The 17,560-nt window shown below is 44.3% G+C and overlaps 1 protein-coding gene across 9 annotated transcripts in view; it reads left to right on the forward strand.

Moving 5' to 3' along the window:
- Positions 1–17,560, forward strand: part of LOC112258321 (ankyrin repeat and KH domain-containing protein 1-like) — a 65,557-nt gene that overhangs the window by 17,285 nt on the left and 30,712 nt on the right. For 4 of the 9 annotated variants that reach the window (XR_006084114.1, XM_042327100.1, XM_042327103.1 and 1 more), the window contains exons 4-24: positions 248–410; positions 2,726–2,873; positions 3,666–3,899; positions 4,090–4,184; positions 4,298–4,535; positions 5,661–5,852; positions 6,025–6,134; positions 6,410–6,497; positions 6,669–6,796; positions 6,988–7,131; positions 7,253–7,355; positions 7,542–8,441; positions 9,578–9,708; positions 9,806–9,917; positions 10,081–10,226; positions 10,560–10,702; positions 13,792–14,005; positions 14,148–14,323; positions 14,421–14,583; positions 14,821–14,916; positions 15,042–15,158. Coding sequence is in view for 8 of the 9 variants with exons in the window: in XM_042327100.1 (XP_042183034.1) it covers positions 248–410; positions 2,726–2,873; positions 3,666–3,899; positions 4,090–4,184; positions 4,298–4,535; positions 5,661–5,852; positions 6,025–6,134; positions 6,410–6,497; positions 6,669–6,796; positions 6,988–7,131; positions 7,253–7,355; positions 7,542–8,441; positions 9,578–9,708; positions 9,806–9,917; positions 10,081–10,226; positions 10,560–10,702; positions 13,792–14,005; positions 14,148–14,323; positions 14,421–14,583; positions 14,821–14,916; positions 15,042–15,158 (3,841 nt within the window). In the remaining variant the exon portion in view is untranslated. The remainder of the gene's footprint in view (positions 1–247; positions 411–2,725; positions 2,874–3,665; positions 3,900–4,089; positions 4,185–4,297; positions 4,536–5,660; positions 5,853–6,024; positions 6,135–6,409; positions 6,498–6,668; positions 6,797–6,987; positions 7,132–7,252; positions 7,356–7,541; positions 8,442–9,577; positions 9,709–9,805; positions 9,918–10,080; positions 10,227–10,559; positions 10,703–13,791; positions 14,006–14,147; positions 14,324–14,420; positions 14,584–14,820; positions 14,917–15,041; positions 15,159–17,560) is intronic. The other 5 variants (XM_042327101.1, XM_042327104.1, XM_042327102.1 and 2 more) reach the window with 3 other exon arrangements.

The following is a 17,560-nucleotide window of genomic DNA, read 5'->3' on the forward strand; positions in this document are numbered from 1 at the left end:
CATTGATTCATAGACATTACCTTGTTCTCACAAATTAAATCAATCTTATACTGTTTTACTGAAACACTTTAAGGCACCATATTGAGCCAAATGCAGTTCATGAAATGCATGTACAGCTCTGAGTGAGGCCTTTTTGTTTTCAACTTCGTTGAGTATTAGGTGTGAATTGTGACAGCGCTCTGTAACCTTGTTTTCTGACCTGCTGTTGATTTGCCCTGTGCAGCCACAGTCCCAGTAATTGTAGCAGTCTGGTTATTTTCAGCCGTAGCTTGGCGGAGGCGTGCTCGGATGGGGATGTTAATGCCGTGAGGAAGCTGCTGGATGAGGGGCGGAGCGTCAACGAACACACGGAGGAGGGAGAGAGTCTGCTCTGCCTCGCCTGCTCCGCCGGATACTATGAACTCGCACAGGTAGAGTACACACACACACTTTAAATACTTTATTTCAAGGGCCGTTGACACAAGAAGACAGGAACAAAAAGAACCTTCTCCACCACACAGCTAGGCTGCCCGTAACCGCCAAAGAGCAGTACTGAGGCAACTGCCTTGCTCTGGTCTTAGGAAGGCCTGCATTCTGGAGACCATGTCCAGTAAGCCTATGTACGTGGCTGAGACTGCCAAATATCAGTGCCACCAACCTGCATCTTTATCCCAGGTTGTGTAGGAGGGATATGAGAGGCTGGTATTTTAGGAGCATGTCTGCAAAAGCCTGCTCCTATCTAACAGTCGAATGAGCAGCCCACTTCCAGAATCAGCGCCTCCCCCACAGCAACAATCTTTGGCTCATTCGGCATACAAGAAAACACATTATCATCAACATCAAACCAGGCTCCTCTGACACACAACACACTCTCTCATCTTTGTATTTTTAACCACTCATGTAATACTGCTAGCATTGCCCTGCCTTGCTTTTAATCCGTAGTTCCATCTAGTTCTGAAATCCAATACAGTTGTATTCAAATTAGGGCTGACCTCAATTATACGACTGTTTGGTTGTTAGGCTGTTGTGATATATGTGTGTGTGTGTGTGTGTATATACATGCATGCATGCGTAAGGCAGTAGTGACCAAGAAAAGCGCAAATAAGCAAAGAGATATTTAGTACCAGTCAAAAGTTTGAACACACCTACTCATTCAGGGTTTTTTATGTTTTACTATTTTCTTCATTGTAGAATAATAGTGAAGACATCAAAACTATGAAATAACACATATGGAATCAAGTTGTTGTTAGGGTTCGTTCCTTGGTCCTTGTCAATCATTGGCTCATTGGTGAAATTAGCATTATGACTGTCTTTAATTAAATAATTCAACCTGTATTAATGCAATTGCAGACAGAAGTTGACAATCAGGATCACAGCACGCATGTTTCCGAGTAAGTTCTGCATCAAAGGAAAGGTCCCGTGTTATTTTATCAAACCCGAAGTCCAGCCCTAGTGATGTCACGGCCTACGTCATGATCTTTTACTCATGAGACCAAAACCATGCCTACACAGCTATATTAACAAGGGTTTTAGTATGTTATCTAAAAAGCTTAGCAGTAAATGTCCAAGTTGGTTTCTAGTGGAATGTCTGACTTGTCTTGTCTCCTACACTCCCCTGCAGAGTTCTGTCTCAGTCACACATTTCTCAGAGGGATCTCTTTATAAGAAGGGGTCTTATAACCCCTCCCCTTCTATTAATACAACATAAGCTTAATCAATTAATAATACATCAGTAATTTGGTACAGCCCCAATCATGACCCCTAGGTGAACCTCTAACATTGTAACCAAAAAAGAGAAGTGTTCAACAAATCAAAAAGTTATATTTGAGATTCTTCAAAGCAGCCACCCTTTGCTGTGATGACAGCTTTGCACACTCTTAGCATTATTTCAACCAGCTTCATGAGGAAGTCATCTGGAATGCATTTCAATTAACAGGTGTGCCTTGTTAAAAGTTAATTTGTGGAATTTCTTTCCTTAATATGTTTAAGCCAATCAGTTCTGTTGTGACAAGGTAGGGGTGGTATACAGAAGATAGCCCTATTTGGTAAAAGACCAAGTCCATATTATGGCAAGAACAGCTCAAATAAGCAAAGAGAAACGACAGTCCATTATTACTTTGAGACATTATGGTCAATCTTTTTGATTACTACATGATTCCATATGTGTTCTAGTTTTGATGTCTTACTCTACAATGTAGAAAATAGTACAGATAAAATCCCTTGAATGAGCAGGTGTCTAAATTTTGATTAACCACATGACAATGATTTTGAGATGAAGACTTATTAATTAATTAAATTAAACTCTTCCTCAAATGTGCAAATGAAAACTAACTGGCACTCAGATCGGTAGAAATGGTGAAATAAATTGGCATTCCACATGAGAGTTTGCTGAGTCCTTGTGTAGCCTATTACCGGCCACTTCAGGAGAGTAATATCAGAATCTCTGGAAGCAAGTAGGAGCCAAGGAGGATGGTCGGGACAGGTTTTGTTTTTTCCGGTTATCTTGATCTCTGTCTCCCTCTTGAGTCATTTGTCTTATTTCATAAAACAGTGCGCTTAATGCTTTAGACAAGCTCAATGCATATAGTGGATTTTAGTCAAACATATATGGTGTCTGTGTATGGAAAATTACAATCGATTGGTTGAAAGAACAGAATAGATCATTAATGTTCTACTGCCAACCTGGGGCTTTGTGGTTGTGCCTGGGTATTTGTTGCAAGCACTGATGTTGTCTGTTCTCCTGCAGGTCTTGCTGGCCATGCACGCTAACGTTGAAGATCGGGGCATCAAGGGCGACATCACGCCCCTCATGGCAGCAGCCAGCGGGGGCTACGTAGACATTGTCAAACTGCTCCTGGTACATGGGGCTGATGTCAACGCACAATCCTCCACAGGTAAATACAACAAGTCACATTCGCTCAATCCAGACAGTCTCATACCCTGACTACACCTCTCGCGTCGCGTGCGCTGCAAAGTAAATGTAGAAATGTATGTTATTCAATTATTGCACCCACACTGCTCACAAGCGTCTGCGTTGCCAATGGCTAAAATAGAAGTCCTTTCTATTTCTTACGCAGATCGCGCTGCAAGTCCTGCTTCTCCCATCTCCTCTTTGGTTTATAGAAGCAGGTATTCACTTGCCATCTCGTCATTGGTTATACCCACGTGGGTGATTGAAAAACAAACTGTGTTGCCGGTCGTCGTGGTAATACTATGAAAGTTTAGATGCCAATCACCATATAAGTTCAAAGATGAAAAAGCCTGGAAGGAGGAGAGATGACTAGAAATGTTTCGGTTGACTGTTTTATGTGTGGATTAATTGTCGGGGTAGAGGACCTTGTGCATTTCAGGTAAAAATAACAACTTAATGTTTACATTCCAGGACAAATTAGCTAGCAACAGCAAGCTAGCTAAATAGGACAAATTAGCTAGCAAGTGCAAGCTAAATTGCCATACATGTTTAATGCTTTTCGACCTGTCCCCAAATTAATGTAATTGGTTCAGAGTTCGTTTTGATATTTTAACCTGTGTGTCGTCGTCATCATGTTTGGTGTAGGGGGACAAAATACATAGGGGCTCGGAACCCAAACCGGCTGCGTGCATGTCATACTTTCCCACCACATGCAGTTATATACATCTGCTGTGAATGTCCACAAACACTAACACTCTGTCCTTGTTCTTGTCAGGTAACACAGCGCTGACGTATGCGTGTGCGGGCGGCTTCCTGGATGTGGTGAAGGTGCTGCTGAAGGAAGGCGCCAACATCGAGGACCACAATGAAAACGGCCACACCCCCCTGATGGAGGCGGCCAGCGCGGGACACGTGGAGGTTGCCCGGGTGCTCCTGGAGTACGGTGCTGGAATCAACACGCACTCCAACGAGTTCAAGGAAAGTGCTCTTACGCTGGCCTGCTATAAAGGTACGTCCTGGACAATGAACCCCTTACCCATGCATCAGAGCGATCGGTCTTTGTCTAGATATCCGTGACTGAAGTGATCTAATGTTGTCACGTATGTTGAAAAAGTATGAATGTTAAACAGGAATTGTAATTGTAGGAAAGAAGCACCCAGAGCATTGTTTATCATTGTTCCTCTTGTTCCCACACACAGGGCACCTGGACATGGTGCGCTTCTTGTTAGAGGCTGGGGCCGACCAAGAGCACAAGACAGACGAGATGCACACAGCACTCATGGAGGCTTGTATGGTGAATAAACGCAGACACAGGAACACGTTTAGGTTGTGCAGCACAATTAAATTGGACAAGGTGCAGTATGGCTGTGCACGTTGGTGAGCCCTGTTGTCTCTGCTTCTCTTCAGGATGGGCATGTGGAGGTGGCGCGGCTGCTGTTGGACAGCGGGGCGCAGGTCAACATGCCTGCTGACTCGTTTGAGTCGCCGCTGACGCTGGCAGCCTGTGGGGGGCATGTAGAGCTAGCTGCCCTGCTGATCGAGAGGGGCGCCAACCTGGAGGAGGTTAATGATGAGGGATACACTCCACTCATGGAGGCTGCACGAGAGGGCCACGAGGAGATGGTAGCGCTGCTTTTGGCACAAGGTATGGACTTCTCTCCGTTTGAAATAAACAAGTGCTTCGGTTTAGAGATTTGTTCCTTACTACAGATGTAGGATCTTTATTTGATCATCCTTTTGTTGCTGAGAATTTTCCAACACTGCAGGAAATGCAGATGAGCTTTGTGATTTACATAAATCCACTGAAAACCCACACTAGCACAGTTATGTTAACGCTATTGCAGTTTTAGGTATCCTTCTTTTGGCCAGCTAATAGCCTAAACACAGATGAATCAACATTATGGACTTAAACGTTTAAATCCTGTTGCTGTAGGATAATTTTTCTGTGACAATATACTGAGTGTACAGAACATTAGGAACACCTGCTCTTTCCATGAAACTGACCAGGTGAAAGCTATGCTCCGTTATTGATGTCACTTGTTAAATCCTTTTCAATCAGTGTAGATGACAGGTTAAAGAAGGATTTATAAGCCATGAGACATTTGCAACATGGATTGTGTATGTGTGCCATTGAGGGTGAATGGGCAAAGGCTAGTTTAAATGGCTTTGAACTGGGTATGGTAGTAAGTGCCAGGCGAACTGGTTTGAGTGTCAAGAACTGCACCGTTGCTGCGTTTTTCACGCAATGTTGCAGTTTCTCCTGTGTATCAAGAATGGTCCACCACCCAAAGGACATCCAGCCAACTTGACACAACTGGAAAGCATTGGAGTAAACATGGGCCAAGATCCCTGTGGAATGCTTTCGACACCTTGTAGAGTCCATGCCCCAACGATTTGAGTCTGTTCTGAGGGCAAAAGGGAGTGCGACTCAAGATTGGAAAGATGTTCCTAATGTTTTGTGGACTCTGTGTAGGTCAAATTAAGATCCTACACCTGTATATTGTCCATCCAAGCTTAGTGTTGAGGCAAAATGCAGAAGTGGAAATAAAATGAAGGAATCCAAGTGATATGATGTTCAGTTACAGTTTTAAGATTATTTTCTTACGGAGTTAATGCAAAAGGGACAAGCTGGCTTTTCTAAAACAAATCGGGGAAAATAATTCTGGGGTCCAACAGTAGGAATAGATTAGTACTACTTTAAAATTTGTTCCAGGCCAAATCATCTGATGAATCCTTGTCCCTTTGTCTATGTTGTCTGTGTTGTCTGCAGGTGCCAACATCAACGCTCAGACAGAGGAGACCCAGGAGACGGCCTTGACGCTCGCCTGCTGTGGGGGCTTCCTGGAGGTGTCTGACTTCCTCATCAAGGCCGGGGCCGACATCGAGCTGGGCTGCTCCACGCCTCTCATGGAGGCTGCTCAAGAGGGACACCTGGAGCTGGTCAAATACCTGCTGGCTGCAGGTGAGCACAACCTCTCCTAAGAAGGACAGCCTGTCTCTCTCAAACCAAACTCTACCAACTTCATTTATTGAAATTGACTTGGCTATAAAAACAATTTCCTCAAGTTTTTCTTTATCCTGAGCACACACACAACCCTCAGTGTGTAATTTGACACTTGTACTCTTGTCTTCAGGCGCAAATGTCCACGCCACCACGGCGACGGGAGACACAGCGCTGACGTATGCCTGTGAGAACGGACACACAGACGTGGCTGATGTGCTGCTGCAGACGGGGGCTGACCTGGTGAGACTTCTCCCCAACCCTCTGTCCTGCCCTCATCTATGGGGGAACAGTTCATGTCAATACATAGCGTTTTTGCACGAGTTGTTTACATGTTTGCATAAGTGTGGGTGTGCTTCCCGAATGGCATCCTAAAATATTCCCTTCATAGGGAATTGGGTACCATTTGGGATGCAGCCTGGGCGTTTTTAAGATGCTGTATACATTGCTGCTTGAATAGGCTCATGTGTTTCTGTGTGCCCACGTGACTCACTTCTGTCTTTCTGTTTGTCTTGCAGGAACATGAATCGGAGGGGGGCAGGACCCCTCTGATGAAAGCAGCCAGAGCGGGACACCTGTGTACTGTGCAGTTCCTAATCAGCAAAGGTGTGCCTCTACCTCCTCCCTGTATAACAACCACACACCAGACATCTGACACATTTGAACTTGAGCCGCGGACAGACACAACGATACATTCGTCTTAACACGTCGTAGTGTTGCTACTTTTTGCAGGTGGGCTTAGGTTGACCCTGTCCTTTGTCTCCCTCCCTCCACCAGGTGCTAATGTTAACAGGGCGACGGCCAACAATGATCACACTGTGGTGTCTCTGTCCTGCGCTGGGGGTCACCTGGCCGTGGTGGAGCTGCTGCTGGCCCACGGGGCCGACCCCACACACAGACTGAAGGTGAGTTCTCCTGTCCCAAGCTCCTGGGCGGAAAGGTCTCAGGAGATAAATCTAATGTTAAGAGTGCAAGCATTCTAATGGACTCCTGTAAAGACTAACCTTTCTGTAACTCCTATAAATTGTATAAATTGTAACTTCTCCCATGAACCTGAGACTAATGGTAACGTGTGTTTTGTACATGTTTCACATAGGATGGCTCCACCATGCTGATTGAAGCTGCTAAGGGTGGACACACCATCGTGGTGTCCTACCTCCTCGACTACCCCAACAACATCCTATCGGTCCCCACGCCTGACATGTCTCAGCTCACACCCACCTCTCATGACACCTCTCAGGTAGACTGCTGACTTGCCTATAGACAAACATCTACTTCTACAAACATGTTATTTGTCTGGATGACGTGTTGATACCAAATTATACTTTTATGTTATCTTACACTTTACCTTACCCAAACAGGCTCCACGAGTTCCGTTCCAAGCCCTGGCCATGGTGGTGCCTCCTCAAGAGCCAGACAGGGTCCCCTCCAACATCACAACGCCTCCACCGGTCATCACAAAAGGTCAGTTCATACAACGTGTGTTAACAGCAAATACATGTCCAACTTTGTTCATTCCCTGGCCAAGAAGCCCACTAGACACCAGTTGACTGCACAAGGCATCAAAATGTTACAGGTAATGATTACTGTAATACTGAATGGTACAACCTCGTAGCTAACTGGTTGTGTTGTCCTGTGTGATTGTCTCAGGCAGCTCCAAGCAGAGGCTGAGCCCCCACCTGGGTAGCCCCGTCGCTGCAGGCAGTCCAGATGCAGATCTGCTGCCCCCCTTCCACCCATACCAGCCCCTGGAATGCATTGTGGAGGAGACGGAGGGCAAGCTGAACGAGCTGGGCCAGAGGATCTCCGCCATAGAGAAGGCCCAGCTGCAGTCTCTAGAGCTGATCCAGGGAGAGCCGCTCACCAAAGACAAGATCGAGGAGCTGAAGAAGAGCCGCGAGGAGCAGGTGCAGAAGAAGAAGAAGATCCTCAAGGAGCTGCAGAAGGTGGAGCGCCAGCTGCAGCTGAAGACGCAGCAGCAGTTCACCAAAGAGTACCTGGAGGCCAAAGGCCTGAAGGACGACCCGGGGCAGCCGGGTCAGGCGGCAGGGGTGGAGAAGCTCGGCACCCCCCTGCCAATGCAGGCTGCACAGCCGGGCTTCAACACTGAGGGGGACGGGGAGGGCAACCACCACCACGATGGGCAGCTCCATTCCACCGACGAGGAACAGGAGGATGACGATGATGATGACGATGAAGATGATGAGGACGAGGAGGATGAAGAGGTGGACTATGCCAAGCTGCCCGAGGTGGACACCATCCTGTACAGAGAGGCCCAACAGCACCCGCCAACCTCTCCTCCTCAGACCCAAGGCCTGCAGGCCAGCTTCGTACCTGTCCAGTCCCTGGCCCTCCAGCAATCCACAGACTTCAGCACAGCAGACTACCTCGACAGCCCTGACCTGCAGAGGGCGATGGTGAGCCAGCAGCAGATGCTGGGGCAGCATTTGACAGGCCTGGGACCGGGCCTTCTCACCCAGGCCCCTGATGGACTTATGGTAGCCACACCAGCACAGACGCTCACAGACACGTTGGACGATATCATGGCAGGTGTGTGAGCAGTTACTGTAGACTCTGGTTCATCTCTTTCCTTAGTTCTTCTAATAACTATAAGTAGTGACAGTGTTCCCTCCCCCATCCATTTCCTTAATACTCAACACAGTTTCAGTACATTTTAAACAGAATTCACAAATGGTCTTGATCCTTAAATTCTAATGTAATACGATTTGGTTATAATTTGAAAGTTGTGTCTTATTAAAACCTCTTAAGACTACAGTGGCCGAAATCAGGCACTAGAATGACTGATATTATGTTATTGAGTGCTTACGCCTCGATCACACCGATAGCTTTATTGCATTTTGGTACACCAGAAGTACATCCATTTCCAATGGAACGCTGCGTTTGCTTTGCAGCGTTTCGTTGCAGAGGCAGTTTGCAGTGCGACCTGTGTGGTGCATACGTTGGATTTATCGAACGTATCCGTGAAACTGTACGCGTAGACGGGCCTGACAGAAATGGTAGCGAAAGGTGAATGTCGAACTTTTGTTGCACACATATCCAGATGATGCTGCGTACCATTTTGCGCAACGGCGCTGTAGATGTGATCAAGGCGTTGGAAAATTCTGGTCCATCGCAGAGCGATAGGAGATCGCTCGTTGCATTCGTCTCGAGCGCACACATCTGTATATGTAACTTGTGTAGCTCTACGATAAAGAATGAAACCTACAGACTTCCTTAAACCTAAAATAGTGACAGAAGTCATTTTGTGTGGAAGTCAAAAGTTCCGTTACGTCTGCGGCAAACCCAAAACATATGCTCAGAATGAAGAAAAATACCTTGTCACTGTGCTTCTCCCGTTGTTGATACGGAGGGCGCATGCTGTTTAAATGGCCAACATGTTAAGATGTTCACAAATGTAACACATTTTGAAGATTACTAATGTCTAATTACTAATGTTTGGTGAAGTAATAAAGAAAGTGAAATCTTTTGGGTAGGTGTTTCTAAAACTAATTGTAACCATATATGGACATATAAAGTATAAAAAGGCTTATTCATTCAAATGGCATCGAGGGGGGTGGACACTACAACAGTTGAAAATATTGTCCTCTTGCTAGATTGATGCATACCATAGCAAACAGTGCAAAAGGGCTGTCAGCTCAAGAGGTTTTAACAACTCTCTCCCTCAGCAGCAGTGAGCAGCAGAGTGCCTATGTTGAACACTACAACCTCACCCACACCCACAGCACAGACGCCAATCGACGCAGAGTCCCCACCCTCCATGCTCCCCCTCTACCCCTCTGTGGACATCGACGCACACGTACGTCACACAACTTATCTGATAATACACACTGCCTAAGCTAATAGTAGTAATACGTCAGGAAAAGGAAAATAACGCTGACTGTATCTCTTCTCAGACGGAGAGCAATCATGACACCGCTCTGACGCTGGCCTGTGCAGGCGGCCATGAGGAGCTGGTGTCGGTGCTCATCGCTCGCGGGGCTAACATCGAGCACCGGGATAAGAAGGGTACACACTCCATACTTTGTTTTTTATATGTTAGTTGTTGCTTTAGTTTTGTAAATGTGTCAATTTTAAGAGAACCTGATCATTTGTCTGTAGAAGTGTGAGTCCATATCTGTGTATGATGTTTGAGAGTAATCTAAGTGTCTGTCCCTCTGTCTGTCCCCAGGTTTCACCCCTCTGATCCTGTCTGCTACAGCGGGTCATGTTGGCGTGGTGGAGATCCTGCTGGATAAAGGAGGGGACATCGAAGCCCAGTCAGAGAGAACCAAAGACACACCTCTCTCCCTGGCCTGCTCTGGAGGAAGACAAGAGGTGCTGCTCTGCGTTCAACACCACATCAGTGACTTGTTATAGGATCAGAGACCAAGTAAAATGGCTGAACTATGGGCTCTTAACTGGCCCAAACTGCTGGTTGCTAAACTAATACAAGGGAGCTGCTGGATGAAGTCAAGTTCAGTAGTGCGATCAGAGCTGGCATCTTTCAGACCGACCATTGACAGCCCGATTTGAACCACCCCATAGAGAAACAACAGTCCGGACAACCAGACAGACACCAACTTCCTGTCTAGACCAGTTTAACACTCCATACATTTAGAAAAACAATGTGTTCTGTGGATTGAATAACTTGTGGTCCATTCCTTTCAGGTGGTAGAGCTGTTGCTGCTGCGCGGGGCCAACAAGGAGCACCGTAACGTTTCAGACTACACTCCTCTCAGCCTAGCCGCCTCAGGAGGCTATGTCAACATAATCAAGATCCTCCTCAACGCTGGTGCTGAAATCAACTCCAGGTATCTACAACCAGCCCTCATTGCCACAGTTTGTTTCCATGTGCAGGCTGCACCTCTGCCTTTATCCCAATATCAAAGTGGAACAGACAGCATTTTAGCAACATGAAATCTTATTAAAATCAGTTGAATCATACCCCCAGAAAGAATATGACACCTTTCCTTTCCAGTTTATGACAAGCGAGCACTTAAATGGTCATTTTCATGTTTTTATAAATTCATAGAATGTTTGGGAATTAGGTATAGTAAGGCATTTGTTAGCAGTTGTGCTTTTGGACAATTAATAGACACTGCAGTAAATAAAACCAAATAACTGTCCAGGACTGGATTCTACGCACACTGGTGCGCCATAGCCAATCAGAGCTACAGTAGGCCTATTTGCAAATAAGCCATTTCCCACACAGGCCTGCCGTCATTCACTTGGAACTGGACAGTTTTTTTTTTTTTTTACAGGCAATAACAATAGCGTGGCTTTAGATCTTTAGAACGCATTCACTAAAAGCAACAAAGACCTGAATGGATTTCTGCAAATATTAAAATAACATGAGAGTTTAACAGTTTGGAACTGCACAATCCTATTGATCAAACAACCATGAAAAGGGTATCTTTCCCTCAGTGGCCTTTGCACATCAACAACCAGATCAACAACTAATGCTATCCAGAGCAAGATGAGCTAAAATCTAACAAGCTAACATTTGATAAACCCTCAACTTTTTCAACTAGTTGTCTGTCAAAATTGCACTCATATATAATGGGTAATAGTAGCCTTCTCGTCCTTCTGCAGCCTGCCTGTCATTGCATGCTTCTCCCAACCCATGCTTTGACATCAATGTGAACTTGCCTGCCTGCATGTTTGATCAATGCCAAATATATATGATTGACAACTAAGAGATATGCTAACTGTGAATAAGTCGTTCAAGTTCAGTATAGCTAGCTAGCTACCAAAGTGATTCATGTTTCTTGCTAGCTAACCAAATGACACATGCCGCATCTCTAGCTGTAGCCACCGAAAAGGATGAGGGGGAAAAGTCGGTCACTCACCCACTCCTCCAATGACATGGCATAGCTAGCTAACGTTAGGTGCCATGTTATTAGCTCGCTAAATAAATAGCTAGCTACTTAAATAGATACGCTAGCCCAGGGGTGTCAAACTCAATCAGCGTACGGACAATATTAAAAAAACACAATTTTGCTGGCCTGACATAGCCTATTTGATTTTGCAAAAAGAACATGCAACTGCGACCCAAACTAGCCATTGTTTTATTAGAAAAAACATGGCCCTTTTTATGTCTGCTGATTTGTATATAGCGTTTTAACATATTAAAACAAAAGATAAATATTTGTCCTGCCTTTGCTGCTATACTTGCAGCCCTAACCAAAAAGTATTCAACTCCAAATAACAAAAATGTAGCTATAGGTTGTTGTAACATTTAAACTTAAAACATATATACACTTCCCGTTCAAAAGTTTGGAGTTACTTAGAAATGTCCTTGTTTTTGAAAGAAAAGCAATTTTTTGGGTCAATTTTTAAAATAACATCAAATTGATCAGAAATACAGTGTAGACATTAATGTTGTAAATGACTATTGTAGCTGGAAAAGGCTGATTTTTAATGGAATATCTACATAGGCGTACGGAGGCCCATTATCAGAAACCATCACTCCTGTGTTCCAATGGCACGCTGTGTTAGCTAATCCAAGTTTATAATTTTTAAAAGGCCAATTGATCATTAGAAAACCATTTTGCAATTATGTTAGCACAGCCGAAACTACTGTTCTGATTTAAAGAAGCATTAAAACTGTCCTTCTTTAGACTAGTTGAGTATCTGGAGCATCGACATTTGTGGGTTCAATTACAGGCTCAAAATGGCCAGAAACAAAGAACTGTCTTCTGAAACTCGTCAGCCTATTCCTGTTCTGAGAAATGAAGGCTATTCCATGCGAGAAATTGCCAAGAAACTGAAGATCTCGTACAACTCTGTGTACTACTCCCTTCACAGAACAGCGCAAACTGTCTCTAACCAGAATAGAAAGAGGAGTGGGAGGCTCCGGTGCACAACTGAGCAAGAGGACAAGTACATTAGATTGTCTAGTTTGACAAGTCCTTAACTGGCAGCTTCATGAAATAGAACCCGCAAAACACCAGTCTCAACGTAAACAGTGAAGAGGTGACTCCGGGATGCTGGCCCCAAACTTTTGAACGGTAGTGTGTGATTTTCTTTGGTGCACTGAATAAATCACTGGTGTGGTTGAATGCAAAATACAGCTATCGTAGTTGACTAGCCAACCTAGACTACTGCTCAAATGTTGCTGTAATAGGCCTAAATGTTTCTCTTTTGCATGGTGTTTTGTTGCAGATTTCTTTTTTTGTTATTAATTGTCAAGTTTTAAAAACCGAAGCCAGACTGCAACATTTTAGTAGACTAGCTCGGACTGTGGTGTGTCTGTACACTGTCCCTCCGCTGCTCGCTGTAAACGGGACACACTAAAGCAGCTCAACTGATGTTGAATTCACTGATGCGAGCGCACCTGGCTGTAATTTCATAAAGTAGATGACTCAACTGTTGATTCATTTATACTCACATTTATGTCCTATTTGGCCCACGTGCCTTGTTTGACACCTGCGCTAGCCTATTAGCCACCATATGACTGACTTGTGATCTTTGCCCTTGCTAGTTTGATTGTATTGACATTCCCAGCCTTAGTCTGTTTTTGTTCTAAATATTCAGTCATTGAAAAAGTGCATCTCGAATGGGTTGGGGCAGCAAACAATGTTCCATGCCAGTTGTGATTTATAAGCTGATAAAAAGATTGTTTCGACTACCAAGAAATGTATTGGTGAATTATATGAATCATGCATTGAACTGCATCCATCAATTCTGCTCACAAAACCTTAATGTACGTCATATAGTTTTGTCAAAAATAATCTATTTTTAAAACCTCAACGCTGGTTTTGAAGCATATTTTTGACTGATATTATGATTGTTTGTTTCATATCTGCAAGGTAGTTAAAACAGTTCCACTTGAACTGTTTATCTTTGCTTTCCCTGCTCCCTGTCTGTTTCTCTCTCATTGTGTATCTGTTTCCTTCAGGACTGGGAGTAAGCTCGGTATCTCTCCTCTGATGCTGGCGGCCATGAACGGCCACGTCCCTGCGGTCAAGCTGCTGTTGGACATGGGCTCGGACATCAACGCTCAGATCGAGACCAACCGCAACACGGCACTGACCCTGGCCTGCTTCCAGGGACGGGCGGAGGTAGTCAGTCTGCTGCTGGACCGCAAGGCCTACGTGGAGCACCGCGCCAAGGTGAGAGCAGCTGCTATCGGCTAAACATGACATGTCGTTATGTGAGCTGGAGTCAAGTCAGACATTAGGAATGAGGTTTGGTGTTAGACAGTGTGGTGTCTGTTTGGTGGAGTATGTTACTGACTCCTACATTCTCTATTAGACTGGTCTGACTCCCCTCATGGAGGCTGCGTCGGGTGGCTATGCTGAGGTGGGACGCGTGCTGCTGGACAAGAGTGCTGACGTCAACGCCCCACCTGTCCCCTCCTCCAGAGACACGGCGCTCACCATTGCTGCAGACAAGGGCCACTACAAGTTCTGTGAGCTCCTCATCAACAGGTAATTACTGATACAGTCCTATGACTGTAATATGAGATTGAGCATGGCATTTGTCAGAATATCATTCGTCTACTCATCCTGTCGTCTTCATCCTCAGAGGTGCTCACATCGACGTGCGTAATAAGAAGGGGAACACACCCTTGTGGCTGGCAGCCAATGGTGGGCATTTTGACGTGGTGCAGCTTCTGGTGCAGGCCGGGGCCGATGTCGATGCAGCAGACAACCGCAAGATCACACCGCTCATGGCTGCTTTTCGCAAGGTACATCACTGACCCCCCCCACCACTACCCAAATGAAACTATACTGTGATTAAACACTTGTGTGACATGCTCCTTTATGTAAATATGCTCTGATATTGACTTATAGTTGAATATCTCATATCTGACACTTTGGCACTCTAGGATGTGCTCCCCTTTCCTGCACCTAGATATTGACCCTGGTGGTGCGCAAATGGAAGAAGAATCCTGGGAGGTTGACATCTGACCTCTGTCTTACAGGGCCATGTGAAGGTGGTGCAGTACCTGGTGAAGGAGGTCAACCAGTTCCCCTCGGACATCGAGTGCATGAGATACATTGCCACCATCGCAGACAAGGTAAGATAAAACAGACAAGGCAATAAATTAATTGAAAATTTGAAAAATATCAACATAGGTAAAACACTATGGCGCTATGAAAGTGTGGGTGAACTCCCAACGGCAAAGCTTGTTTTATACTCTAGGACCTGCTGAAGAAATGTCACCAGTGCATGGAGACCATTGTCAAAGCCAAAGATCAGCAGGCAGCAGAAGCCAACAAGAACGCCAGCATTCTGCTGAAGGAGCTGGACTTGGAGAAGGTGAGTAACTTTTACCTTTTTATCAAACAAAAGTTATTGCATCCCAAATGCCACCCTATTCCCTATATTTATGATTATACAGAAGTGGTGCCATTTGTAGTCCCACCCCAGAAAATTATATATATACAGTGGGGCAAAAAAGTATTTAGTCAGCCACCAATTGTGCAAGCTCTCCCACTTAAAAAGATGAGAGGCCTGTAATTTTCATCATAGTTACACTTCAACTATGACAGACAAAATGAGAAAAAAAATCCAGAAAATCACATTGTAGGATTTTTAATGAATTTATTTGCAGATACCTTTAGTGGGGTGGTAAGGAATTCAGGTAAATATGTCAAATGTGCAATACAAAGGTGTGTGTATTATATGGGACTTTCTATAAATAAAGGGGCCAAGGTGTGAGAGTAAACATTTACTTTAAAAAAAGATATATATTTCAATATGATTTTGTGTAGTTACAGGAACAAAAGTATAGATATCCACAATGAGACCAGAAAGCCACCTTGCAACCACAAAACATCTACATGTCACTCAAAATGTCACGTGAAACATTTTCACCGCATGTTTATTTGTAGCCAAGTCTATTTGTGCTTTAGTTAATTTCCCGATCATTTATAGCCATGCTAACCATTCACGAAGAATGGAAAAAAATAAACAATTTCTATATTCAGTGGCAAGAAAAAGTATGTGAACCCTTTGGAAGTACCTGGATGTTTGCATAAATTGGTCATACAATTTGCTCTGATCTTCATCTAGGTCACAACAATTGACAAACACAGCCTGCTTAAACTAATAAAACACACACAATTATACATTTTCATGTCTTTATTGAACGCACCATGTAAACATTCACAGTGCAGGGTGGAAAAAAGTATGTTGAACCTTTGGATTTAATAACTGGTTGACCCTCCTTTGGCAGCAATAACCACAACCAAATGTTTTCTGTAGTTGCGGATCAGACCTGCACAATGGTCAGGAGGAAATTTGGACCATTCATCTTTACAAAACTGTTTCAGTTCAACAATATTCTTGTGATGTCTGGGGTGAACTGTGTCGTGGAAATTTCCTCTATTTACCAAATCATGGGAGCAAACCACACACACAAGTCAGAGTTAGTTATAAAAGTCCATCTTTAATTAAATAAGCTCTATAGCATTTTGACTTTCAACAGTTCAGTATCTCTAATGAAAAGTTGAGAGTCCCCACACAATGGCAAAAATGGGATCCTTTATAGCAAAGATCACACATAGTCAGACAGCATAGACACAATTCATCGTTCAGCTTTGTCTCCTTTCCCAAACCCCAGAACCATAAACCAATCCTCCAGATCAACAGGCATATATCAAATTGTCATTTAGATACAACCCACTCTAAATACAAACTCCTGGACAAACTCACGGAGAGGAGAATGAGGCTATAAATTAAGATAGAAACAACATTAGAGGGAGCATAGAATGATTCCAGACACTGCCACCCTCCTTTCCCCACTGGGAAAGGTAGGGAGTAAAAGATATGTTTACACATGATGCCACTTTGACCTCTCCCCTCTCAGCGGCCCATGCAACTTAGTCTTGACATAGAACAGATAACTGCAACCTCGCCACAGTATTATCAAAAATACCATTCTGATGAGAAGTAACTTACACACATTTGATGAATATTAAACATCTTACAAATGTTACCAACAAATTCTGAATCTTCCCTAACAACTGCTCTATTTGGGGTCATGCCACAGCATCTCAATCGGGTTGAGGTCAGGACTCTGACTGGGCCACTCCAGAAGGCATATTTTCTTCTGTTGAAGCCATTCTGATGATTATTTTACTTCTGTGTTTTGGATCGTTCTCCTGTTGCATCACCCAACTTCTGTTGCGCTTCAATTGGTGGACAGAGCCTTACATTCTCCTGCAAAATGTCTTGATAAACTGGGGAATTAATTTTTCCGGCAATGAAAGCAAGCAGCCCCAAACCATGATGTTCCCTCCACCATACTTTACAGTTGGGATGAGGTTTTGATGTTGGTTTGATGTGCCTTTTTGTTGTGTGTTCCTTCCTAACAACTCAACTGCAGTATCATCTGTAAACATAATATTTTGCCAGTAGTGCAGTGGAACATACAGGTGCAGTTTTGCAAACTTCAGCAGTGGAATCTTCTGTGGTGTCCTCCCATGAACACCATTCTTGTTTAGTGTTTTACGTATTGTAGAATTGTCAACAGAGATGTTAGCATGTTCCAGAGATTTCTGTAAGGCTTTAGCTGACACTCTAGGATTATTCTTAACCTCATTGAGCACTCTGCTCTGTCCTCTTGCAGTCATCTTTTCAGGACGGCCACTCCTAGGGAGAGTAGCAACAGTGCTGAACTTTCTCCATTTATAGACAATTTGTCTTACCGTGGACTG

The sequence above is a fragment of the Oncorhynchus tshawytscha genome, linkage group LG09 (genome assembly GCF_018296145.1).
Source record: "Oncorhynchus tshawytscha isolate Ot180627B linkage group LG09, Otsh_v2.0, whole genome shotgun sequence".
Classification (NCBI taxonomy): domain Eukaryota; kingdom Metazoa; phylum Chordata; class Actinopteri; order Salmoniformes; family Salmonidae; genus Oncorhynchus; species Oncorhynchus tshawytscha.